Raw genomic sequence first — 24,895 nt, forward strand, 5'->3', positions numbered from 1 at the left:
CATTTCCTTCTCCCCTGTCCGCTCCAGGAGGATGGGTCAAAAGGAGCCTTGGCTGTCAGCTGTGGGTGAACCCTGGCACCTGCTTGGCCTTTCAAGGCCCAGGGTTTCTGTGGCAGAGAGGGAATGGGTAGGGCTGGGTAGGTACCCAACCTGGCTTTAGACTGTCAGCCCTGCTTAGGTTGGGTGGCATCACCAACTCAAAGAACATGAGTTTGAGCAAATTCCGGAAGACAGTGAAGGACAGGGGAGCCTGGCATGCTGTAGTCCAGGGTGTCGCATAGAGTTGGACACAACTGAGCAACTGAACGGCAGCAACTGCTTAGGTATGTTCCCCAAGAAGTTTGTGTCATTGCCTTGTCTGAGGGTGCCCTGCTGAAGGGAGTGCAGCGGGGCCCACCTGGTGGACTCGGGGGTGGAGAGCTGGCACCTGGTATCTCTTCCCCAGCATTCACTTTAAACTCCTCTTACCAAGATGGGAACACAGGGAGCCCCCAAGACAAGCCCCACAGACTGTTGGCCGTGTGAGTAATTAAGCCCTCCCTTCAAACAGCCACATCTTTAAAAGCTATAATTTGTAACCCAAAATAGCTGCCTGTTTTGAGAGCCAGGAGAGCCCTTAATGCGCAACTCCCCACACACACACCCCCCAGCGTGCAGCCTGAGAATTCACTTTTGACATTTGGCCTCCACCTCGCCCACGGTTTTCTTGAGGAGAGCTGTAGAGACAATAGCTGGTGGGAACTGGGGCTTCCCGGTGGGCACTTGGGGACTCTCTTTTGAGAATTTAGAGGGGGCTGTGGAAGTTAGGGTTCTTGATTCAGGTTCCCATGGCTGCTCCTGTCTGTGTCATGACAAAGCGGCCCAGAGGGAAGAGTCACAGCATCACTTGAGGGCAAAGTGGATTAAGTTCTCTGGAGTCCTTATCTGTAAGGAGGAGACAGTATTTACTTGCAGGGATTTTAGGGGAAGGAAATGAGACCCACCTCCACAAAGCATGCAGCAGACACAGGCCAGGCAGCTAGTCTCACCTTCCCGGCCTTGCTTCCTCTCTGGTGTGGTTCCACCTGGCTTCTCGCAGACAGTTCTTGCGTATGGATTCGGGGAGGTGGATGCCAGGGACTCAGCCAACAGGAAACACCTCCCCTGACCCGCAGCCTCTCCGGGCTGACGTGCCTGGAATTCTTGGGGCTGGCCGCTGGGTTTGGTTTCCAGATGTGGAAGCAATTTAAGTTCTGTTTTCATAATCCCCAACAGTTAGCCTCCAGAGTCCACGTTCTCACTTGAAAATCAAGACCTTTGGCTTGACTTCAGGGGCAGTAGGAAGGCTGGATGGCTTGCTTGAATTCTTTTTGTTCAGGAGGTAGCTTCACTAGGGTGCTCAGATCTGGACCCTGGGGTTTGCTGGGACAATTTAAACCCCATCAAGAGCTTATTCCCTGTGGGAACAAGAGCTGACCCTAGACCACCTCCCTTGTGGGTTCTCCTTGGATGTGGGTCACTTAGCCTCAGCTGCAGTATCTGCCTGGCCTCTTGGTCACTGACCATCATTGACCTTAGACACCCAGCCCTGGGGGGGAGTGGAGCCTCTGGTTCTGGCCATGGCAGGAGCAGGCTGGCATCACAGCTGAGCGGGGTGCCCGCGTGTCCCAGGAGTGGCAAAGCACCCTCCTTCCCAAACTGACCACAACAGAGGGAAGAAGTCTGCCCTGGATTTCAAGCAGCCAGAAATACTGCCTGGTGTGGAGAAACTGGTAATATCCTCCTCAATTACTGGGCATTGCTGGCCACGGAGGTGGCCTGGCCCAGGGTTAGAGGCTCTGTGGTTCCAGGGCTAACTGCTGATCTCTTGTCAACCAGTCACTATTTAGAGGAAATAACTTTTACATTTATGTAGTATGTACAGTTTTATAGGCACACAAAAATTGCTTTCGCAAGTTTTAAATGCCTGTGGTTGAACTGCATACACACTTCTTTAAAATTAAACTATAATTCCTATGCTATTGAGAGAACACAGGAAATGGAAATAATTTATTTAGGATCTATGTATAAATAGTGCTACAAAACATTATCCTGATAATTGTAGATTCACCAGGCTTTCAGTATCTATAAAGTAGTGTATTATCATTTTTAAAGTATATTTATTCGGCTGCACTTGGGGTCTTCGCTCTCCATTGTGGCGGGCCGTATCTTTAGTCGCAGCATGCGGCGTTTAGTTCCCTGATCAGGGATCGAACCCTGCATTGGGAGCTCAAAGTCTAAGCCACTGGACCCCCAGGGAAGTCCCAGTACAGTCTCTTTAGAAGCAGCAGGATCTCAAAATGATCATGGAAGAGAAGCCAAGAATTTCTCTAAGGAGAGACCCCTCCCTACCCCCCAAAAAATCCCAAGTTTCTTGACAAGGTTCTGGAGACCCAGCAGTTCTCTACAGAGGTTGCATTGAATTGACCTTGAAGGAATTTGCTCTTATTACCTGGATGAGAAGGTGGGTGGGACACGTGGACCTTGCTGAGGGGTCTCCTCGCAGGCTTCCTGGAGGAGGAGAAAGGTGTACTAGCTTGTTAGGGCCACAGAGACAGTCCTGCAGTACCACACTCGCACATCTGAAGTGTCTTTTTTCATGGTGCTGCTGGATTGCAGGGTCCAAGATCCAGGTGTCCACAGGGTTGGTTTCTTCTGAGTCCTCTCTTCTTGGCTTGTTTTCTCCTTGTGTCTTCACGTGTGTGTGTGTGTGTGTGTGTGTGTGTGTGCACGCACACTTCCTAATCTCCTTATAAGGACACTGGTCATATTAGATTAGGGCTACCCTTATGACCTCATTTTTCATTTTATTACCTCTTTAAGGACCCTGTCTCCAAATAGTTACATTCTAAAAGACTATTGGTTGGGGGGGTAGTGGGTTGGGCAGACAGAATTCTGCCCAGAACAGAAAGTTTCTCCGAACCGTCCTCCAAGGGTGGAGGAGGTGAGCAGAGCCTCCATCCAGAGAGAGCCTGAGTGGAGAGTGGGCAGCTCTGCCTTCAGGCAAAGGCCCACCGTCGCTGAGGGGCCCTTCCTTCTTACAGCCTGAGCCACCCTCGCCCCTGCATGTGGTCATTCGTAACCCAGGCTGCTCGCCCTTCAGCTCTCATGCTCAAGGACTGCTGTTATCTGAGGAGGTTGTGCTGGTCCTCCAAGCTCCCTCTTTCTGCCAACCCTGCCTTTTGTTGTTGTCTGGTCGCTGAGTCGTGTCCTGCTCTGTTGCGGCCCCATGGACTGTAGCCCGCCAGGCTCCTCCTTCCATGGGGTTCTCCAGGCAAGACTGCTGGAGTGGGTCGCCGTTCTCTTCTCCAGGGATCGAACCCAGGTCTGCCTGCATTGCAGGCCAATTCTTTACCGTCTGAGCCACCAGGGAGACTTCAAAATGAAGCAAGTCATTATCAAAATGAAGGGTGTTTCTTCCTCATAACTAGATACAATTAACATATCTAGTGAAATCAAGCATCATTCTAATATCACCCAGCATCTATTGAAAGTCCATATTCCAGCTTCCTGTCTGTCCCCAAAAGATCCTTGACAGATCGGCGGCATTGCTTGCTTGCTTGTTTTAACCAGGATCTAACCAAAGGTAATGTTCAGTGTTTATGTCTCTTGGTTAATCAAAAACAATTATTCTCCCAGTGTGGCCTTCACATCCAGCATCTCCTGACAAGTGGTGAGAAATGCACTTAAAAAAAAAATCTCTTTCAGCCTATCAAAATGCACATTTTTAGACCTCACCCCAGACCGACTGAATCAGAAACTGATTCAATCTGAGTTTCAACCATCCACCCCACCCCCCCATGACTCTGGTGCACATTGAAGTTTGAGAACCACTGGTCTAGAAAAATCCCCCTCCCTCTTTATGATATTCTTTCTTGGAAAAGACCAGGCCAGTTGTCTTGTAGAAGATGCCACACTCTGGCTATCTCCCGCTGGTGATGTGTAACTTTTTCCTCTGTTCGCTGCTTTCCCATCCAGTAGAGGTTAGGTGTTGAGTCTTGATTAGAATTCAGTGTTTTGTGAAGGCTGTGTGGTAGGCGATGCTGTGTCCTTCATACCGTGACACACCTGGGGGCCAGTGTGTGGTGTTCCCCATTAGTGTGCTCGGTTTGATCCCTGCATTAAGATGACAGCAGCCTGTTTTCTCTGTAGTAGTGATACTAGGGGTGCGGCGGGGACTTCAGCAATCTGTAGGGTGATTCCTTGATGTCGTGCAAGTGTCCAAATCTTCATCAACCTTTGGTCTAACGGTTTTATTCTACAGCTGTTGGGTGTAATGTTCTGTTTGTGTCAGGGCAAACTTGTGTTCGCATCTTCTGCCTCCCTTGTAATTCTCTTGTTTGCGTGCTCTGTCATTTACTGAGAGAGAGGAGTTAAAATCTCCAGCTTGTTGTTCTAAGGTTTGCTTTGTATTTTGTGGCATTGTTTGTTTGGTCAAGCCCCACAGCTTGTGGGGTCTTAATTCTCCGACCAGGATTGAAGCCTGGGCCCGGCAGTGAAAGCGCTGACTCCTAACCACTGGACCGCCAGAGAATCCCGGTGGGCCTTGTGTATTTTGAAACGATTTTTTTTTATGATGTTTTTATGTTTTTAGATGCATAAATGCTTAGGAGTGTTACATCTTGTTAAATGATTTGTATTGTTTTTTAATGTCCTCTATCTCTTGCCTTAAAGTGTGTTTTGGTATTAATATAGCCCCTTCAACTTTTGGTTGGTGTTCGTGCGGTCTATTTTCTACCCATCCGTGTCCTTACATTTAAATGTGTCTCTTATAAATGCCATGCAGTTGTTTTTTTAATCTAATCTGACAATATTTGTCTTTTTAAACATTTTAGTCTTGGCTGTGGTGGATCTTCATTGCTGCTTGGGCTTTTCTCTAGCTGTGGAGAGCGGGGGCTACTCTCCAGTTGCACTGTGCAGGCTTCTCATCGCAGTGACCTCTCGCTGCAGAGCACAGGCTTAGTAGTTGGGGTGCACAGCCTTGGTTGCTCTGAGACATGTGAGATCTTCCCGGACCAGGGATCGAACCCGTATCTCCTACACTGGCAGGCGGATTCTTCACTACTGAGCCCACAGGGAAGCCCCAATATTTGTCTTTCAATAGGATAGTTTGTTCCATGTTATTTAATAAATTACTGATATGGTTGAACTCTTGATATCTGATTCTCTTTTCCTCCCATTTTCCTGAATCCTTTCAGGATGACTTATGTGTTTCCCTATTCCATTTTTTTTCTCCGTTAGATTTTTAGCAGCAAATTTTTCTTTTTCTTTTTTAATGGATACATTTTGACATGCTCAAATGTGTTCTTGGAATGGAAGTGGGGACAGAGGGCTCAGAATGTCACCTGGATGGGGGGATGGTGAGAGGTGTTCCAGGGGGGCCCAGGGTCTGACCCCTTGCCCAAAGAGCCAGATCTCACTGGCCCTTCCCATAGTCCAGCAGGACTCGAGTGCCACATATGTCCTTGGGTTTCCCTCTGTGGACACCCAGAGCCCAGGTGCCAGCTGAGCCCTGCACTCCGCCGTGAGCTCGGGCAGCGACGTCTCCTTGTCATCAGCCTCTTGGGAAGTCGTCCTGATCCGAGAGGTGGAGGGTGAACTTGGACCCAGGGGAGCTGGTTGGAAGATCTGAATGGACCCAGACTGGTCTCCAGCTCTCATGCCAGCACAGTGAGGTCCCGCAGCCTTTGGGGCAGACAGGACATGCGGGTCAGCTGGACAAAACACGCCTGGCCGGTGCCTGGGTGGTCACTGCCAGGATCTGCCTCAGACACCCCTGCCCGCCACTAACCCTTAATACTTCCAGGCCCTCTGCTCTGCTGCCCTTCAGGAAATTCACCCACCTCTCGTCTTGGTTTGGCTGCTGGAGCGAACATCGGGCATCCTTCACTTCTAAAGTTTTCCTGGGGGCTATGTCATGCCCTCAACCCCTTCTGGTGCACTCATGGGACACTACTTTATCAGCAGCGTGTGTTGGAGGGAGGGTGGAGAGATCGGGCCGAGACACAACTCAAGAGCTGAAATTAAAACACTGAGTAAAAGGCAGCGTGGGCTTCCACACCACTTCCATCGTGGCGGTGTGTGCAATAGCGGACCGCCTCATCTGGCCACCTTGGCTTTATGTAAATGTGAGTTCTTAAGAAACATGAGCACAGCTTTCTCTTCCGTTCGTTACCAGCCTGAGACTCCACAGCTGATGGGGGCCAGATCCAGGACTGAGCCAAGTCTGCCTGAGAGCCTCCGTCCCCACATCTGCAAAATGGTCTGGTTTAATACCTCCCTCCAGAGGGTGATGTGAGAAGCAAACCTTGTTTGTATTTTTCACTTGAGACTAATAAAAAGCTCCTGAAGAAACCCAGTTGTCACTATGGTCCTGCTTCTAGGAGCTGCGGATCCACTTTATGGTGGAAGTAGTCTGGCAGGTGGGGCTTCCCAGGTGGCTCAGTGGTAAAGAGTCCACCTGCGATGCAGGAGACGCCGGTTTGATCCCTGGGTCGGGAAGATCCCCTGGAGAAGGAAATGGCAAGCCACTCCAGTATTCTTGCTCAGAAAATCCCGAGCAAGAGGAGCCTGGAGCCTGGACAGAGCCAGGACAGAGGAGCCTGGTGGGCTACAGTCCATGGGGTCGCAAAGAATCAGTCATGACTTAGCGACTAAACAAGTGTGGCAGGTGGGGGCGTCTACTCTGAGATCCACTCCCAGAGGCTCCTGGGGGGAGCCCAGTTGAGGGGTGATCTTGAGCTGCCGGTGGCACCCTCCCTAAAGTGAGGGTTCAGGAGGTGGACCCCGCAGCCCCTGGCTGGGAGGAGACAGCTTGAAAGCTGCTTTGGCTGCCCCACTGGCCCCTCTCTGGGAGGGGGGTTAACTAGAGGAGACTCTGCTGTAGCCCTGGGGCTGGAAACATGGAGTCTGTCTGTCTGCCTGGTGTAACCACCCCATCAGAGCACAAAGCTTGATCTCCAGAGCTTTGATCTCACAGTATGAGATCAGTCCCCAGGGCTGGCTGAGATGGGTGATAACCTGTAACAGTTCGGTGACCGGGAGCTCCCACTTTATCTTTGGCTCTAATGGGGACAAGTGTATCTGAGTAAGGGTTGTTTTTGTTCAGAAGGCAAGGCTAAGGCACCAACCTCTCTGTGTGGACACTTTAAATCCCCCTTATTCCCACCCTCGCTCCTTGGCTGGCACCCAGGCACGCCCCTTGCTAAACCAGAATCTTGCATCAGCTACTGATGAGCACCAGCCACCTGCAGAGCCAGGCCTGGCTTCAGGGCAGGAGTTGTAGCCACAAACGGGTCAGGGACTACCTGCATTGCTGCTAATGGCGGCTGCCAGCATCTCTGCGTGATGAGAGCGGCTGAGCCGCAGTGGCAAGGAGGGGACCCCTGCCCAGGTGACCCCGTCCCTCCCCCGTGCACCTGGGGCGCTGACACCAACAAGTTAGCTCCTTAACCTGAATTTTCTGCCGCCTGCGGGAAAGACCCAGAGAGACCCTGACCCGGCCTGTCACTGTTCCTTGGCGCTTGGCCGGCTGGGAGGGTGAGGAGAGATTCAGGCCCCTGCCCAGCCCCCCAAGCCCACTTCAGCCTCGCCCAGACAGCAAGCTGGCCTCTCCCCCACACTGTGCTAGGTTTGTGTCCATCTCTCCCCACATACCTTCCCTGCAGGGGTTCCACGTGTGCCCACTGGTGCCTAGCAGCAGGGGAAGCTGGGATGTGCCCACCCAAGCTATTTTTACCCGGCCCTGTCCCCACAGAGCTGTTTTCTGGCTGCGAGTTGCTGCCTGGGGAGCAGAGCCATTGCCAGGGCTGGGGGTGGACAGCCGGAGCTGCGAGCCTCGCGGACTCCCTTGCCCAGGCAGCATCTCACCCTCACACTTATTAAAGGGTGTGACTAGTGTGCAGAGAGATCTTCCAAGACAGTGGGCAGAAGGTGACCTGGTGGGAGACAAGAGGCACCTGTTTGGAGAGCAGCCTTGGTACTCGGGAAAGCCTGGCTCCCAGAAGCTGGACCCAGTGTGCTGTGGGAGTCAGAGGGGAAGGTTTGTGGGGACTGGAGTGGGGCCACTAGGCCAGCAGGCACCCCAACTGCCTTCTCCCAATACAGTGAAGACAATAATAGATTTTTTGAAGACGTTCTGCTTAGAAAGGGCCTCCCTGGTGGCTCAGATGGTATAGAATCTGCCTACTATGCAGGAGACCCAGGTTCAATCACTGGGCTGGGAAGATCCCCTGGAGAAGGGAATGGCAACCTGCTCTGGTATTTTTGCCTGGAGAATCCCATGGACAGAGGAGTCTGGTGGGCTGCGGTCCATAGGGTTGCAAAGGGTCAGACATGACTGAGCGACTGACACTATAGTTTGGCCTCGGCTTAAAATAGGTAGCAACTCATGTAATCCTAAGTGTTAACCCCATTCCATGGGTGAGGAAACCGAGAAGTTGAATAACCTGAGAGCCCAGAGATACTTCAGTGGTGGGGCAGGGATCTGAGCTGGTCAGGCTGCTTTCAGAGTTTGCTCCTCACGCCACCCTGTCCTTCCTTGCTGTGTTTCTGGCAGAGGTGCAAGGCATTGTTCTAGATGCTTCACGGCAGTCTTGCCAGGTAGGTGTGTCCACCCCTGTCTTTAGATGAAGCTCAGAGATTGAACAGCTGGGTCACGGCCACCAGCAGCCGCGCTGGGGTCGGCACTCGGGGCTCTCGTGCTGGGCTCTTCCCAGCGATCCATCCGCACCTCGGTTTGGGCGCACTTGTCAGTCACCTGTGCTGTGCTCTCTGATGCTGACTGTGGGGGTTCAGGTGAAGTCCTCATGTTTATCCCCTTAGGGTCCTCCCCTTCCTGGGCAATGTGGAAATGGGGTCACCTGGAGTCTTCTGGCTGCCAGGAAAATGGGCTGGGATGCTAAGTTGCTTCAGTTGTATTCGACTCTTTATGACCCTATGGACAGTAGCCCACCAGGCTCTTCTGTCCATGGAATTCTCAAGGCAAGAGTGCTGGAGTGGGTTGCCATTTCCTTCTCCAGAGGATCTTCCGAAGCCAGGAATGGAACACAAGTCTCCTGCATTGGCAGGTGGATTTTTTACCACTGAGCCACCTGGGAAGCTCCTTGGGCTGGGATGGGGAGGGCCAAAGACAGTCACCCATTTGGGGCCCTCCACACCCCCTCAGAACATGGACAGTGGAGCGTTGTTGGCCACTCCAAGGCTTGGAAGGGCCCCACCAGTCCTGAGGCTTGGCCTTCTCCTCAGCCATTGAATTCAGCTCATGCCAGCTTCCTACAGAGGAAGAGGTGACTTGGGGCCTGCTGGTGGGTGAAGGCTGCTCCTGAGATTGGAGAGAGGGGGTCACCACGGGCAGACTGTGTGCCTCTGGGCTCCCACTTCGAGCTGAGGCCAGCAGCATCCCGCCCCAGCCCGGAACGGGGGCAGGGGGAGCAGATGCTGCTGCTGCAGACCTGCCCTGCCAGAGCAGCTGGCGGGGACCTGTTTGCTCAGCCTTGGACCTCAGAACTCTCCAGAAACCCTAGTCCCTTAAGGACGGCATACCTCCTGGCCTCTGGTCTGTCCTAGATCTGGCTGACTAGCCGGGGACCCATGGGCTGTAGGGACAGCTCGGCTCCTGCAACACACAGCCCCTAAGAAGGGGCAGAAATGGTGTTGAGTGGCTCATGTAATTGACTGAAAGCTGTACTAAGTGAAAAACAGAATGGCTGTGATGTGTTCACCCTCATGATCACGTGTCTGACCGGGCACCAAGGCCCCTCAGTATCAGGAGAGCATCAGAACACACATTGTTAGCCTGGAAAAAGAGCAAGATTCGGACTTCAGAGTCCATGTGTCTACTCAGCGAGTGTCGTTTTCACACCATTGTAAAGTCAAAAAATCATAGGTCGAGCCATAACAAGTCAGGGACTGTCTGCCCTAGAAATGGTTTCGAAGTTACAATTAAAATTTCCACTTGCCTTGAGCAACAGTTGTGGGCTGAACGAAGAGGTGTTGCCATAGGGAGAGCAGCCATTTTCTGAAAGAAAAGGCTGGTGTGTTGAGAGGGTGTGCACATGTGTGTGTAGTGGGGGGTGCGGGGTTGAGGGTCCCGGACGTGGCGTGCCTGGAGCCCGGCTCCAGGTCTCAGTGGGGGCGTCTGTGGCCGGGGCATTCCAGGCAGCCCCTCCCGCTTCGATCTCCTGTGTGTGTCGATGAACGAGAGGAATCTTCATCCTAACCTCCTCTCCCCGAGCTCTCCCAGGGCTGTTGTGTGTGTGTGAGACAAGATGCTTTGTCAAGGGTGAAGGGCCCAGCAGCTGTGGACCCTGCTCAATCAAAGAGTAAAACCATGCCCAGGAGGTGGGGGTTGAGTTGGGGAGGGGCCCCCGTGGGGCGTCTGACCCCTCTGCTGCCCCTGCCCCGCCTGTGGCTGAGACAGCCCACTCCAGGCCACCCTTTCCCCCCTGAGCAGGACCTTGGGCCAGGTGCCCGGAGTGTGGACATGTCTCCATGGGACCTCAGGTGAGAGGGAGCCATTGGTCCCCACCTGCTTCCTGTGAGCTGGGTGTCGGGACAGAGTGCCTGGCTGAAATTCAGCCTCCAGCGAGGCAAACATGAGTTGGCCAGAGACCAAGCCAGATGCTTGTGCACAGATGCTGGTCTCCACGAGGCCACCTGCCTGCCTCTGGGAGCCGGTTGGGTGGCAGCCTCCAGGGGACGCCTGCTGACACGCTTCCAGGGGAAAGGCGTGGGCATGGGTGACTCACAGTCTGACCCCAGCACTCCCAGTGGTGCCCATGTGGCCCCAGGCCAGGCAGCGGTGGAAGGAGACCTGGCCTTCAGGGCCGTGAAGATGGGGAGAAACACCCACTTGCAGAGTGACCAGGCCCCCTCTCGTGAGCCACAGAGCCGGGACTCCCAGCCAGCGCTGCCGTGTCTGGGAGGGTGAAAGCCTGCGGGTGGGTGGACAGAGCACACACCTTACTCCTCCATAGCCCAGCTCTCCCTGGAGGACCCCTCCAGGCAGCCTTGCGCCAACCCGGAGATGCCCTGCTGGGGGGCACGCAGGGGTGGCATGTGGAAGTTGCAGCATTAGGCGGAGCCCCCAGGCTTCACAGTTAGTAACGTGCCCCTGTCTTGTGCCTCTTCATGGTCACCATGGGGTCTGAAAACCCATGAAGCGTGGGTTGCATCAGGGATAAATAGAACCAAGCGAGCGGTGGTCAGAGGCAGGTGGGGGTTCTTTGCCCACCGGCCGGGGGACTTCTGACAGGTTACTCTCTGAGCCTTGACTTCCTCGTTAGTAAAATGGGGATGGGAATCTGTGTCTCAAAGGGTTGTAAAGCCTAAATGAGATTATGCATGAACTCTTAACTCAGTCTCCAGAATTGATGAGTGGTCAGTCTGTGAATGGTGGGTTTTCTTTGTTCCTACGGAGACACAGCTTCGGGCTTGCTGACCAGAGCTTGCTTAGGACATAAGATCTGATAAGGTTTGGAGCCCTGTGGGGTTGGATTATGACATCGAGTCAGACACAGCTTAGCGACCGAACAACAGCAAAGGTGGAAAGGGCCACGTGAATACTAGGGGTGAGTTTAATTACACAGCCCCTCGGCCTCCACAGTCAGGGGTGGCTGGCTGCCTGATGCTGGCTTTATTGGTCCATCTGGTGCTCAGCCCAAGTCACGGCACAGGCAGGAGGCAGGCTCATTAATCACCATCTATTCTTAGCCCCAGCACGTCTTGGTGGGGACAGACCCCCAGGAGGGCTGCCTGCTTACCAGCCGACACAGCCACGCTGCTCGCTCACCACCTTCCTTGGATGTCTCTGATCCTGTTGTTGTCTGAGATGCCCCGAGGCTTTTCACAGCCCTGTTTCTGTTACCCTTCCTGTTGTCCTGGGGCTGGAGAAAGCACCTCTGACCAGGGCTCTGCCAACCCTAGCTGAGAAGCAGGCCGAAGAACCTGGGGGGTAGTTGACATCTCGGCTGGGAGCAGGTGGAGGCATCCTTAGGGGCAAAGGATCCTTAGGGGTTCCTACCTCCTTAGGGGCAAAGCAGCCTTGAAAAATGATTTGCAGAAAGCTGCCTCTCAGACTAGGGTAAATGCTGAATAAACCCAGAGCTCTTCTCAGACGGTTTTGGCAAAAGGTTTGGGCAGATCTTTATGGTGTGCTGGCATTGTGCCGGGCAGTGTGTGAGGACCCTGGGGACCGGCCCAAAGCTCAGATTTGAGAGACCTAGAATTCGTGCTCCCCAGCGTGTCTGTGGTTGGACAGCCTCACCGATTCAATGAACGTGCACTTGGGTGAACTCTGGGAGATGGTGAGGGCCAGAGAGAGGCCTGGCATGCTGCAGTCCATGGGGTCCCAAAGAGTCGGACACAACTTAGCGACTGGACGGCAAGAGCAGTAAGGTGGCTGTGGCAGGGCCGGGACAGACTCGTGGCCGGGGGTTATCCATCAAGGTCCTGCTGGGAACAGGGATCCCGTAGGATTCCATTGCCATTCTCAGCTTACGGAGAGGCCAGAACTGGAGTTCAGAGACAATATTTGACATGCCCAGAATCAAGGCGTTGGGGGACAGAGGGGGGGCCGACCCTCATGCTCTGCTGATGTCCCTGTAGCATGTTGCATCAAACTCTGCTAGGTCATTGTCATTGTCACTGGGGCTGTGCCCTTATCAGATCAGATCAGTCGCTCAGTCGTGTCCGACTCTTTGCGACCCCATGAATCGCAGCACGCCAGGCCTCCTTGTCCATCACCATCTCCCGGAGTTCACTGAGACTCACGTCCATCGAGTCAGTGATGCCATCCAGCCATCTCATCCTCTGTCGTCCCCTTCTCCTCCTGCCCCCAATCCCTCCCAGCATCAGAGTCTTTTCCAATGAGTCAACTCTTCACATGAGGTGGCCAAAGTACTGGAGTTTCAGCTTTAGCATCATTCCTTCCCAAGAAATCCCAGGGCTGATCTCCTTCAGAATGGACTGGTTGGAGCTCCTTGCAGTCCAAGGGACTCTCAAGAGTCTTCTCCAACACCACAGTTCAAAGCATCAATTCTTCGGCGCTCAGCCTTCTTCACAGTCCAACTCTCACATCCATACATGACCACAGGAAAAACCATAGCCTTGACTAGACGGACCTTTGTTGGCAAAGTAATATCTCTGCTTTTGAATATGCTATCTAGGTTGGTCATAACTTTCCTTCCAAGGAGTAAGAGTCTTTTAATTTCATGGCTGCAGTCACCATCTGTAGTGATTTTGGAGCCCAGAAAAATAAAGTCTGACACTGTTTCCACTGTTTCCCCATCTATTTCCCATGAAGTGGTGGGACTGGATGCCATGATCTTTGTTTTCTGAATGTTGAGCTTTAAGCCAACTTTTTCACTCTCCACTTTCACTTTCATCAAGAGGCTTTTGAGTTCCTCTTCACTTTCTGCCATAAGGGTGGTATCATCTGCATATCTGAGGTTATTGATATTTCTCCCGGCAATCTTGATTCCAGTTTGTGTTTCTTCCAGTCCAGCATTTCTCATGATGTACTCTGCATAGAAGTTAAATAAACAGGGTGACAATATACAGCCTTGACGTACTCCTTGTCCTATTTGGAACCAGTCTGTTGTTCCATGTCCAGTTCTAACTGTTGCTTCCTGACCTGCATACAAATTTCTCAAGAGGCAGATCAGGTGGTCTGGTATTCCCATCTCTTTCAGAATTTTCCACAGTTTATTGTGATCCACACAGTCAAAGGCTTTGGCATAGTCAAGAAAGCAGAAATTGATGTTTTTCTGGAACTCTCTTGCTTTTTCCATGATCCAGCGGATGTTGGCAATTTGAACTCTGGTTCCTCTGCCTTTTCTAAAACCAGCTTGAACATCAGGAAGTTCACGGTTCACATATTGCTGAAGCCTGGCTTGGAGAATTTTGAGCATTACTTTACTAGCGTGTGAGATGAGTGCAATTGTGCGGTAGTTTGAGCATTCTTTGGCATTGCGTTTCTTTGGGATTAGAATGAAAACTGACCTTTTCCAGTCCTGTGGCCACTGCTGAGTTTTCCAAATTTGCTGGCATATTGAGTGCAGCACTTTCACAGCATCATCTTTCAGGATTTGGAACAGCTCAACTGGAATTCCATCACCTCCACTAGCTTTGTTCGTAGTGATGCCTTCTAAGGCCCACTTGACTTCACATTCCAGAATGTCTGGCTCTAGGTGAGTGATCACACCATTGTGATTATCTGGGTCGTGAAGATCTTTTTTGTACAGTTCTTCTGTGTATTCTTGCCATCTCTTCTTAATACCTTCTGCTTCTGTTAGGTGCATACCATTTCTGTCCTTTATCAAGCTCATCTTTGCATGAAATGTTCCTTTGGTATCTCTGATTTTCTTGAAGAGATCCCTAGTCTTTCCCATTCTGTTGTTTTCCTCTATTTCTTTGCATTGATCGCTGAAGAAGGCTTTCTTATCTCTTCTTGCTATTCTTTGGAACTCTTCATTTAGATGTTTATATCTTTTCTTTTCTCCTTTGCTTTTCGGTTCTTTTCTTTTCACAGCTATTTGTAAGGCCTCCCCAGACAGCCATTTTGCTTTTTTGCATTTCTTTTCTATGGGAATGATCTTGATCCCTGTCTCCTGTACAATGTTACGAACCTCAGTCCATCGTTCATCAGGCACTCTATCTATCAGATCTAGGCCCTTAAATCTATTTCTCACTTCCACTGTATAATCATAAGGGATTTGATTTAGGTCATACCTGAATGGTCCAGTGGTTTTCCCTACTTTCTTCAATTTAAGTCTGAATTTGGCAATAAGGAGTTCATGGTCTGAGCCACAGTCAGCTCCTGGTCTTGTTTTTGCTGACTGTATAGAGCTTCTCCATCTTTGGCTGCAAAGAATATAATCAATCTGATTTCGGTGTTGACCATCTGGTGATATCCATGTATAGAGTTTTCTCTTGTGTTGTTGGAAGAGGGTGTTTGTTATGACCAGTGCATTTTCTTGGCAAAACTCTGTTAGTCTTTGCCCTGCTTCATTCCATATTCCAAGGCCAAATTTGCCTGTCACTCCAGGTGCTTCTTGACTTCCTACTTTTGCATTCCAGTCCCCTGTAATGAAAAGGACATCTTTTTTGGGTATGTGTTCTAAAAGGTCTTGTAGGTCTTCATAGAACCGTTCAACTTCAGCTTCTTCAGTGTTACTGGTTGGGGCATAGACTTGGATTACTGTGATTGAATGGTTTGCCTTGGAAACAAACAGAGATCATTCTGTCGTTTTGGCTTCCTATCCAGACTTTGGGATGGAGACCCTGCCGAGCGGGGTCTGGACCATGCAACTGGCCTGGCTGTGGCCCTTTTCCATGGACAGCAGTCCCAGAGGTTCCCACCCCTCACTGGGCTTGCTTAAGAGGCCCCCAAGACAAATCACGTGCCAGGGTCTCATACCCGAGGTCTTGGGGTCTCTGGCTCCCTGGCACCACCTGCTAGTCCCCTCCTGGCGTCCCTGGCGTCTGAGGAGCAGTGCTGAGCCCCAGAAGCCAGGCTCACTCATGCTGTCCCTTCTGTCTTCCCCAGGGCAGCGAGGTGCCAGACCCCACCTTTGCTGATGGCGAGCTCCTGCCCACAGAGCCAGACCTCTTTCCCGAGGATGAGGATGAGGCCATGACGCTGGCCCCGCCCGAGGGCCCCCAGGAGTCGGACATGGAGGGCCCCGTGGAGAGCACTCGGAGCCTGGAGGGACCGGTCGGAATTCCTGCCGAGAAGGATGCGGGTCTAGGAGGCCTGTTCCTGCCCGAGGACAAGTGAGTTAAGACTGCTTGGAGCTTCAGGCATCAGGAGAAGGTGATGAGCATGTGATGATCAGCCCAGAGATTTGGAAAAGGAAGCAAGGGCTTCCAGTATCCATTGACCAAACAAAATTATCAGCTTTTTTCATCATTTGCACCTTTCAAAGAAAAGGCAATTTCATATGTTCTGGCCTAATGTATTTTCTCAGTTCAGGTATTCTCAAACCCCAGTGGCTCTAGAAGTCACAGTCTTCAAGGGAGGAGATGCCTTTGGAGTTGTTCATCCGTGTTGCATCCTGGGAATGGTCCATCCACTGTGCTTGTGACCACAGCCCATGGACAGCCGGTCATGGGGACCACAGACCCTTCGATCTATTGGCTAATCATTTGCTACCCGATCATTCCCATTTTCTGGGACCAGTCACCAGGAAGCAGCCAGCAGTGGGTGCCAAGAGTTTTAGTAAAATTTATACAAGAACAAAGTGAGGAATATGACGGATGCAACCCCAGGCGCTAAGGAACCGGAGGGCAGATAAATAAGTAAATAAATCAGATAGGGTGGGGGTACCAAAAGACTTGATCTTTGTCACCCTATCATTAAGGCTGTGCTACCTGGATCACTGGTTCCCAGTTTTGAGTGCGGAGTCTTAGAGGGTGGAGAGATCCTGGTTAATGAGCAACTACCGCCCCGTGACTCAGGGAAGATACACTTTGCCAGGTGATGGGTTAGCTGTACTTCTTTGTTCTTAGGTTGCAGAGCAGGTGCAGCCAGCCCCTGACGCTGCCCCAGGCCCCCCCTGGGTCACCTGTGAGAGACCCAGGGTCTCTGACCCGTGATCTGTGGCGTCAGGCTTCTCTGGACAAGAATTCCTCCCTATAAACATAGGAGACGCATCCTGCCTAGTAACTCGTTGTTTATTTTAAAACCTCATTCGTTGTTGGAACATACACACTTACACAGCTTGAAAAAGGGAGAATGAAGGGCAGGTAACTCACTTTACTGATGGTGCCACCCCCCACACCCCAAGCCCGATTGCCATTTAAATATTTTCATTTCCTGCTTTCCTCCTTCTGTGTAGACTCATCGCATGCTTAGACTTATTATGCCTAAAATTTTACATCTTTTGTTTCATTCTTAGTTTTAATTTTGTGTGTGTGTGCTCAGTCATGTCCGACTCTTTTCCGCCTCATGGACTGTAACCATGCCAGGCTCCTCTGTCCATGGAATTTTCCAGGCAAGAATACTGGAGTGGGTTGCAGGTGGATTCCTTACCACTTAGTGCTACCTGGGAAAACTTAAAAAAAAATGTTTTTAAGTTTAGCTTTTAGTTTTAATTTAAAAAAACTTTTTTTAATTAAAAAAGCTTTGAGTTTTAATTTTTCCACATTATTGCCAATTTTTTTTTTTTTTTCCACAAACCCTTCCACAACAGTTTGAGAGTCTGCAGTTTGTGTGATCATTTCATTTACTGATATGTGCTATCACTTAATAGCCGTTTCAGTGTCGCTTCAGTAAGCCATTGAGTTGTAAGCAGTGTTTTGCTTCCCTGTGGAAACGTCGATTTGAACATCTCTGGAGCAGAAACTTTTTCTGTGATGAGATGTTTCCCTTAGGATACGCTCCCCAGAGTGTACTTAACTGGGGCAGGAAGAACAGGCTTCGTCGTCAGGGTCCTGGTGTCCTGGCCTGTCTGTCCCCCACGGGCTGTGGCGCCCCCCCCGTTCGCAGCTGGCCCTTGTCCACTCAGGTCCCTGGGCCACCCTCCATCCGTGACCACGTCAGACCTCTCCACGCACTCCACCACCTCGCTCATCAGCAACGAGGAGCAGTTTGAGGACTACGGGGAGGCAGATGACGTGGACTGTGCCCCCAGCAGCCCCTGCCCGGACGACGAGACCAGGACCAACGTCTACTCGGACCTGGGGTCGTCAGTGTCCTCCAGGTAGCCCCTCGGTCTACAGCAGCCTTTGGGATCCAGGAAAAGTGGCAGAACCAATCCTGCCTCATCCCGGGGGTGGTTCGGCAGGCAGAGGCGTGAACTAACTGGGCTCTGCTCCTGTAGATGGGCGGGAACTGCCTTTGAATCCTGATTGGGGCTGGGGGTTGGGGGTCTGGAATTCCTCCTTCCTTCTATCTTGGGAAAGAAACCAAATTAACCAGCCTGAGGGGCCGCAGATGCCAAGTGACATGTTGATACCTTCCCACGCAGCTGAGTCATTGCTTACTCTGACGTTAACTGTCAGTTTCCTCCTCTGTGAAATGGGTACAACTCGTTGGCTTCCTGTCTTTGAGAGCACTGGAGGAGGGAGCTCTACTGTTCTAGTTCCACTCCCCACCCCCAAACACACACACACACAGGGCTCACAGGTTTCAGAGAACCTAGTAATAAGCTCGGCGGGATGGGGCACCAAACTGGACAGCGGCTCCAAAGGTGAACCTTTTTCCTTCTTATGACCCAGCGCGGGGCAGACGCCTCGAAAGATGCGGCATGCATACAACAGCGAGCTGCTGGATGTTTACTGCTCTCAGTGCTGCAAGAAAATCAACCTGCTTAACGACCTGGAAGCCCGGCTAAAAAACCTGAAGGCCAATAGGTGAGGCCCCAGAGACCAGTGTAGGGGTCGGGGTGGGGGCAGACCCGGGGAAGAAGCATCGGGGTGGGGGCCCCCACTCTCTCCTGGCCAGTGATTGGGGGTCCCCACCCTCTCCTGGTCGGTAACTAGGGGCCCCATTCTCTCCTGGTCAGTGACTGGGGCCCCCACTCTCTCCTGGCCAGTGATTGGGGGTCCCCACCCTCTCCTGGTCAGTGACTAGGGGCCCCATTCTCTCCTGGCTGGTGGTCGGGGGCCCCATTCTCTCCTGGCCGGTGATCGGGAACAGTTCTGAGGGCCAAGCTGATGTGTAAATTCCCTTCAGTGGGCAGAAAAAAGCCTCGCCTGCATCTGTGTATCCTGTAGCCAGGGCAGAGGAAGCAGTGGGTTAGAGGCCCCTCTGTTCAATGGACTTTTCTCTCTCTCTGTCTCTCTGTGTAGCCCCAATCGAAAGATCTCCAGCACAGCCTTCGGACGGTAAGGCACCCCCCTTGGGGTGTGTATGTGTGTGTTAGTCACTCAGTCGTGTCCAACTCTTGTGACCCCATGGACTGTAGCCCACCAGGCTCCTCTGTCCATCGGATTCTCCATGCAAGAATAGTAGAATGGGTTGCCACGCCCTCCTCCAGGGCATCTTCCTGGCCCTGGAATCGAACCCAGGTCTCCTGCATTTCAGGCAGATTCTTTACCATCTGAGCAGGGTAGCTCACATTGAATGCTGTCCTCTTGCACAACACTCCTGCTGCCAGGGTGGCCAACTCTGCCAGCAACTCAGACCCAGCTAGTGCCCCACATGTGGCTGGACGCACGGAGGGGATGAGGTGTCCCAGGGCAATGCAGGCAGCAGAAGATCCACTTCCAGGAAAGAAGGGCTGGGCTCCTCCCTGGCCTATCTAGTGTCCGTCCTGGCAGGGTTCAGCCTCTCTGAACCCGCAGCTGCCCCTGCCTCTAGCAGGCACCCCAGGGGTGCCCTGAAAGACACAGTCCGCCCCACACTCCATGTGCTTCCCTGTGCTCTGGAGCAGGCGGCTCTACCAGCAGAGGCCCTGGGCTTTCCGCTGACAGAGATGGGGCATGAAGGTCTCCCCTGGAGCTGGTCCCTCTGCTCCTGGGCCCACCATGTCCCGCACCGGCTCTCCTGCAGACTTGCCTAGGTCCACACCTGGGGCCCTGGGAGCTGCAGCAAGGGTCCAGGCGCTGAGGTGGGGCAGCCTCTTGGCTGAGACCCCAGCTGCTGCCTGGCACGGAGTAGGAGGTGGGGGCTGCTGGGGAGCGGCAGGGGTTTTTGCCTCAGGTAAGGGGTCACCTGGACAGCCGTAGCCCCTTTTCAGTTCTACCCACTAGCCCATGGTCCTGCACATCCTGGATGGGTTTCCATCCCCCTACCCATGCCTGGGTCCCCAGCGACATAGCAGGAGCCAGCTTGGTTGGGGGGCTGGGTGGTCTCAGGGAGCCCAGGCCCTCATCCTGGATTGTGGTGCCCAGCCGCCTCACTGGGGTGGTTCCCAGGTGGAAGGGGCTCAGGAGGTGGGGCTGGGGGAGGGTGCCTCCACTAGCTGGGGTCCCACGTCACCTCTTAGCTGGACCCCCCAGTGAGCACAGGGAGTGGGAGGAAAGTCCCTGATGGACTGACCACGTCTGCCGGGGCTCAGGAGGGCCATCGCAGCTTCTCTGCTGTCCTCTGGGCAGAGCGATCTCTTGAGGTCAGGGGTCAGGCCACTCTGCTCCCTGACTGAGGGAGGGCGGCCTCCTTGGGGGGTTCCTGGTACTCTCCCAGCGGTCTGGGGTGCTCCCCTAGCCTATAGGCTGAGTCTGAACCCCAGTCTCCCCAAGGCCCCTGCAGCCAGACAGGCCTTCCCCTCCCCACCCGCAGCTCATGCACAGACATGCATTTCCCCCCCACCCCCCACCCCCAGGCAGCTCATGCACAGCAGCAACTTTAGCAGCAGCAACGGCAGCACCGAGGACCTGTTCCGGGACAGCATCGACTCCTGTGACAACGACATCACAGAGAAGGTGCACCAGGGCGGGCGTGGGCAGACGGGACTCGCCGCGCGTGCCCCCTGGGGTGGGGTTGGGGTGTTCCGAGCTACTGCCTGGGGACATGGGAGACCCAGGAGTTGGGGGTGGGCAGCCCCGCTCACCTGGACACATCCACCCCACCCCCACCCCAACGTGACTCCTCTTCACACACCATCAGTGGGGGTCCTGTCCTCAGTCCCACCATCATTGGGTTCGCTGTGCTGTGGACTCAAAGGTTTTCTCCGCCACCCCCTTATGGTAGGTGAGCTTCCTGGAAAAAAAGGTGACAGAGCTGGAGAACGACAGCCTGACCAACGGGGACCTGAAGAGCAAGCTGAAGCAGGAGAATACACAGCTGGTGCACAGGTCAGGCCGGCCTCGGCTGCGACGGCCCCGGGGGAGGTCGGGGCGGGGGTGACCTGCATGTCCGTCTAGCTCGGAGGGTCTGTGACCTGTCAGCGCCTTGCTGTGGGCCCTGCCCGTGTTGGGCGCCCAGGTGGACACGTCTTTGGGGGACAGGGAGACAGGCAGAGCTTGACCTCAGCCCTCCAGGTCTGCAGCCCCAGCTCGGGTCAAAGGTAGAAGTTGAGACCCATTTCCTATCTGTCCTGCAACAATGAGAGCCTGGCTCCATTCCGGGGGACGAGCTTTACAGAGGGAGAGACTGGTGGGAGTCAGGGGCTCACACCTGCCACCTGTTGGAGGGGTCCAGGCATTGCTGCACCCTCCCTCCGACAGAGGCCCACTGAACACAACTTGAAGAAGTGGTGCGTGTAGAGTATAACCCTCTTGACACTTGGTAAACTGATCCCCACCCAGGGTCTGGTCCTCAACCTTGGAGGGTTCAAAGACGGGTCCTCTTGTGCAGCCCGGAGGGTCAGCCTCACAGAGGGTCGTGTCCCAAAGTGGTACACTGTCCAGGCCACCAGTCACAGGGTTAGAAGGTCCACAGGGGTGCCAGGCCTTCCCCAGCTCTGGCGTGCTCACCACCAGGCAGGATGTGCCTATGTTGGCGGTCAAGGTGCCCAGTGAGCTGAACTGTTGATCAGAGGCATCCCAGCCTGGAAGGGAGGGAGTGAAAAGAGGAGGCGAGGCCTCCGGGCTGTTTGATCCGGCTGCGGTGAGGCCAGCCCTCTCCGTGCCACCCTGGGAGACCCGCTTCTCCCCGCTGGACCGACTGCCAGCACCGCCCCTCGGTGGTGTGTGTGGCGGGCCCGCCTCTCCTTAGCTGCTGCGGGATCCCCTGTTCATCTGTCAGTAGAGCTGCCGGCCCACAGTTGGGTCGGTGATGTGGGGCCCAGGGTTCCCAGCCTAGGTCACAGCCTAGGTTGAGGGGAGGACAGTGAGGCCCCAAGAGCTGGCCCTGCACTGGGGCCCACGCGGCTCTCCACAGGGTGCACGAGCTGGAGGAGATGGTGAAGGATCAGGAGACCACGGCCGAGCAGGCCCTGGAGGAGGAGGCGAGGCGCCACCGCGAAGCCTACAGCAAGCTGGAGCGCGAGCGCAGCACGGAGATCGAGCTGCTCACCACCAGGTGGGTCCCGCTGAGGCCTCTGTGGGCAGATGCGGTCCCATTATTTAGATGGGAAAACTGAGCCCACGGGGAGGCCTCCAGTCCTAACAGTTCTCCTTTTGATACCTGAACACCTGGGTGTGTTCTCTAGGAAGCAGGTAAAAGAATGTTCAAAGTAACATTTTTCATAGCAGATCGAAATGGAAGTGATGTTTTATCTATCAAGTAGAGAATAGGTTAAGGAAATATGCACACACACAGGTCTTGCCCTGAGCCCTGGGCTGGGTCTGCTGCCCAGGCTTGGAGCGCCCCCTGCTGTTGGGTTCTCCCCACCCCGACCCGGGCGCCCTGACCCGGGGACGCTGGGGCAGAGGCTGCGCAGGGCTGCCCCTCGGCCTCGGCCACAGCTGTTTGCACGGGAGGCAGGCAGGGGAGGACGACCTGGGGCCCTGGCGTGGTCACCCACTAGCTCCAGCACGTTGGACGTCCTCTGTCTCTTCCTGGGCCTCAATATCCATCCATCAGCCTCCCTGTAGAGTGAGCTGGAAGGCAGACGGGCTGCGGCACAGCTGAACACTGCACGTAGGTGGGGGCTCTGAGGATGTCCAAGGCCCTCCCCCCTGACCCAGGCCAGAGGCCCTCCTGGGCCCCTGACACAGTGGATGGCTGCCCCCCTTCTCCTCAGGCCCCTTGCTGTCCCAGGCTCTGAGCTGAGCCTTGGAGAGTCTGCCCGGCCCAGCCTGGGGTGGGAGGTGGTCTCTCACCTTGCACCTCACGAACGGCAGGGTCAAGCTGGCCCAAAGGGGACTGGGCGGGCCAAACCTCCATGCAATCAGAAAAACCCCCCACACATAAAATTTCCCTTAATTGTCCACTCATGTTCTAGAAGCTGTTGTTTTGCACCTGTTTCTTAATGAGCCTGGTCCCTCATTCAGCATCACGTCCTCTGCCTGTTTCTGACAGCCGGGCATTCGGCTGGCTGAGAGGTGGCTGGGATGCAGGTGGGAGAAGATGGTGGGTGTGCGGGCCAGGGCGAGGCCAGAGCCCAGGAAGCCGGCCCTTGTGGGAGCCGTCCCGGAACCCTGCCCTTTACCTGACCCCAGGGGCCACTGTTCCCTCGGGTGCTCTGTGCCTCTCGTGAGGGCCTCCTCTGAGGCAGCTGGGGGGCAGGTCTGAGTTCCCCTCAAGCCCTGGAGAGGGGTTTTTTTCTCCTGGGGAGCCCAGAGGACAGTTGGGGCCAAGAAGCCCTCCATCCAAGGAGGATGTGACAGTGGGAAGGAGAGGGAACCCCCTACTGGGAATGGCCCAGCACCATCCCAGGGCCACTGGCTGATGGTCCAGCTCACCGGCCCCTCTTCTTGGATCACGTAAAACCGACCTGGACACCCCCTTGTGAACACTAACACAGAGGGTTAGACGGTCAGAACCACTGCCCATGGGCGTCAGAGAACACGCGAAGGGAAGAGCCCCAAGGGAGAATGAAAACCAAGTATGGTGCGTTCGTTGCCTTCAAGCTGTGGATCCTCACAGGAGGGCCCCGCCATGGACACCACAGGAAGACTGTCCATTTAGCAGAAAAATACCACTGCTGCCTCTTCCCCCCACAGGGTGTTTCAGGCCCTAAGCATGTATGTACAAAGAGCCCCGTGCTCTTATGCATTCCCAAGTGAGTTTTTCCTTTTATTCAAAGATGATGATAATTCAGGATCTTTATCATTTTGCCTTGGATGACAGGGAGCTCAAAGCCATACCAGCATTTGGAACAATTCATATTCTCTCTTTCTCTCTCATTTTCTGATATCTTCTTCCTCTAGGGAGCTGAGAATTGCTACAGACTGTCAGACTGTGAGATAATCTCCATGTCTGACATTCTTGTCCTCCTTTCCCCAGGGTGCAGCAATTAGAGGAAGAAAACACCGAGCTTAGAACAACGGTGACTCGGCTCAAGTCACAAACAGAGAAGCTGGATGAGGTGAGCGTTAGGTCCAGGCATTGCTCAGACTTGGATCTTGAGCTGAATCCACAGAGAGGCCATGTTGGCTGTCTCTGGCCTTTTAGTTTCTAGTTTCTGAAATACTCATTGCCCTAGCCAAAAAAAAAAAAAGAAGGGAACAAAATACAAATAGTTTGTCTTTGCATATTTCTAATTTTCCAAATGTTGTATAGTGACTACGTTTTTCTTATTATGGGGGAAAATAAGAAGAAGAAAGAGGCCAGATTCTGTTTGGACTTTTACCTTCTATTCAAATCCATCTGGCATCATTGAAGGACTGTGGAGACCTGAGGCTTTTCTTGCTGCAGCTCTAGAATTAGGGGTCTAGCTGCTTCTTTAATTCATGCCTCGGAGGGCTCTGTCCAGCGGGTTGGTCTGATTGCCCAGTTGTCGAGGTGGCTGCCCCAGGCCCCCAGCGAAGCCCCCCAGGGCGCAGTGGACCCCCTGGGAACTCTCCCCCGTCCCCGTCTCCCTGGCTGCAGGAGCGGCAGCGCATGTCCGACCGGCTGGAGGACACCAGCCTGCGGCTCAAGGATGAGATGGACCTGTACAAGCGCATGATGGACAAGCTGCGGCACAACCGCCTCGAGTTCCAGAAGGAGCGGGAGGCGACGCAGGAGGTGGGTCGGCGGGCTCCAGGGCGCCCCACCCTACCCCACCCCACCACCCCCCGTATCCATGCTCCTGCCAACCAGCCTCCTTCCCCCACAGCTCATTGAAGACTTGCGGAAGGAGCTGGAGCACCTGCAGATGTACAAGCTGGACTGCGAGCGGCCGGGCAGGGGCCGCAGCTCGTCCTCCAGCCTCGGCGAGTTCAACGCCAGGGCCCGAGAGGTCGAGTTGGAACACGAGGTCAAGCGGCTCAAGCAGGTAGGCCCTGGGAGCCCCCGTCCCAGGGGATGAGGTGTCCGGGTCCCCTCGGGGTGCGTCTCCTATGCAGGGCTGAGCGTTGGAGCGCCTCTTTCCCCCTTGTAACTGCCTGCTCCTCCCGACACCTT

General features: G+C 53.9%; 1 protein-coding gene across 3 annotated transcripts in view; it reads left to right on the forward strand.

The window, feature by feature from the left end:
- RAB11FIP4 (RAB11 family interacting protein 4) overlaps positions 1 to 24,895 on the forward strand; it is a 111,760-nt gene that overhangs the window by 78,688 nt on the left and 8,177 nt on the right. For all 3 annotated transcript variants that reach the window (XM_025281036.2, XM_044939533.1, XM_044939532.1), the window contains 10 exons: positions 15,566 to 15,792; positions 17,526 to 17,720; positions 18,238 to 18,372; positions 18,811 to 18,846; positions 20,286 to 20,385; positions 20,654 to 20,757; positions 21,785 to 21,925; positions 23,795 to 23,876; positions 24,380 to 24,517; positions 24,609 to 24,767. In XM_025281036.2, the coding sequence (XP_025136821.1) occupies positions 15,566 to 15,792; positions 17,526 to 17,720; positions 18,238 to 18,372; positions 18,811 to 18,846; positions 20,286 to 20,385; positions 20,654 to 20,757; positions 21,785 to 21,925; positions 23,795 to 23,876; positions 24,380 to 24,517; positions 24,609 to 24,767 (1,317 nt within the window). The remainder of the gene's footprint in view (positions 1 to 15,565; positions 15,793 to 17,525; positions 17,721 to 18,237; positions 18,373 to 18,810; positions 18,847 to 20,285; positions 20,386 to 20,653; positions 20,758 to 21,784; positions 21,926 to 23,794; positions 23,877 to 24,379; positions 24,518 to 24,608; positions 24,768 to 24,895) is intronic.

The sequence above is a fragment of the Bubalus bubalis genome, chromosome 3 (assembly GCF_019923935.1).
Source record: "Bubalus bubalis isolate 160015118507 breed Murrah chromosome 3, NDDB_SH_1, whole genome shotgun sequence".
NCBI classification, from domain to species: domain Eukaryota; kingdom Metazoa; phylum Chordata; class Mammalia; order Artiodactyla; family Bovidae; genus Bubalus; species Bubalus bubalis.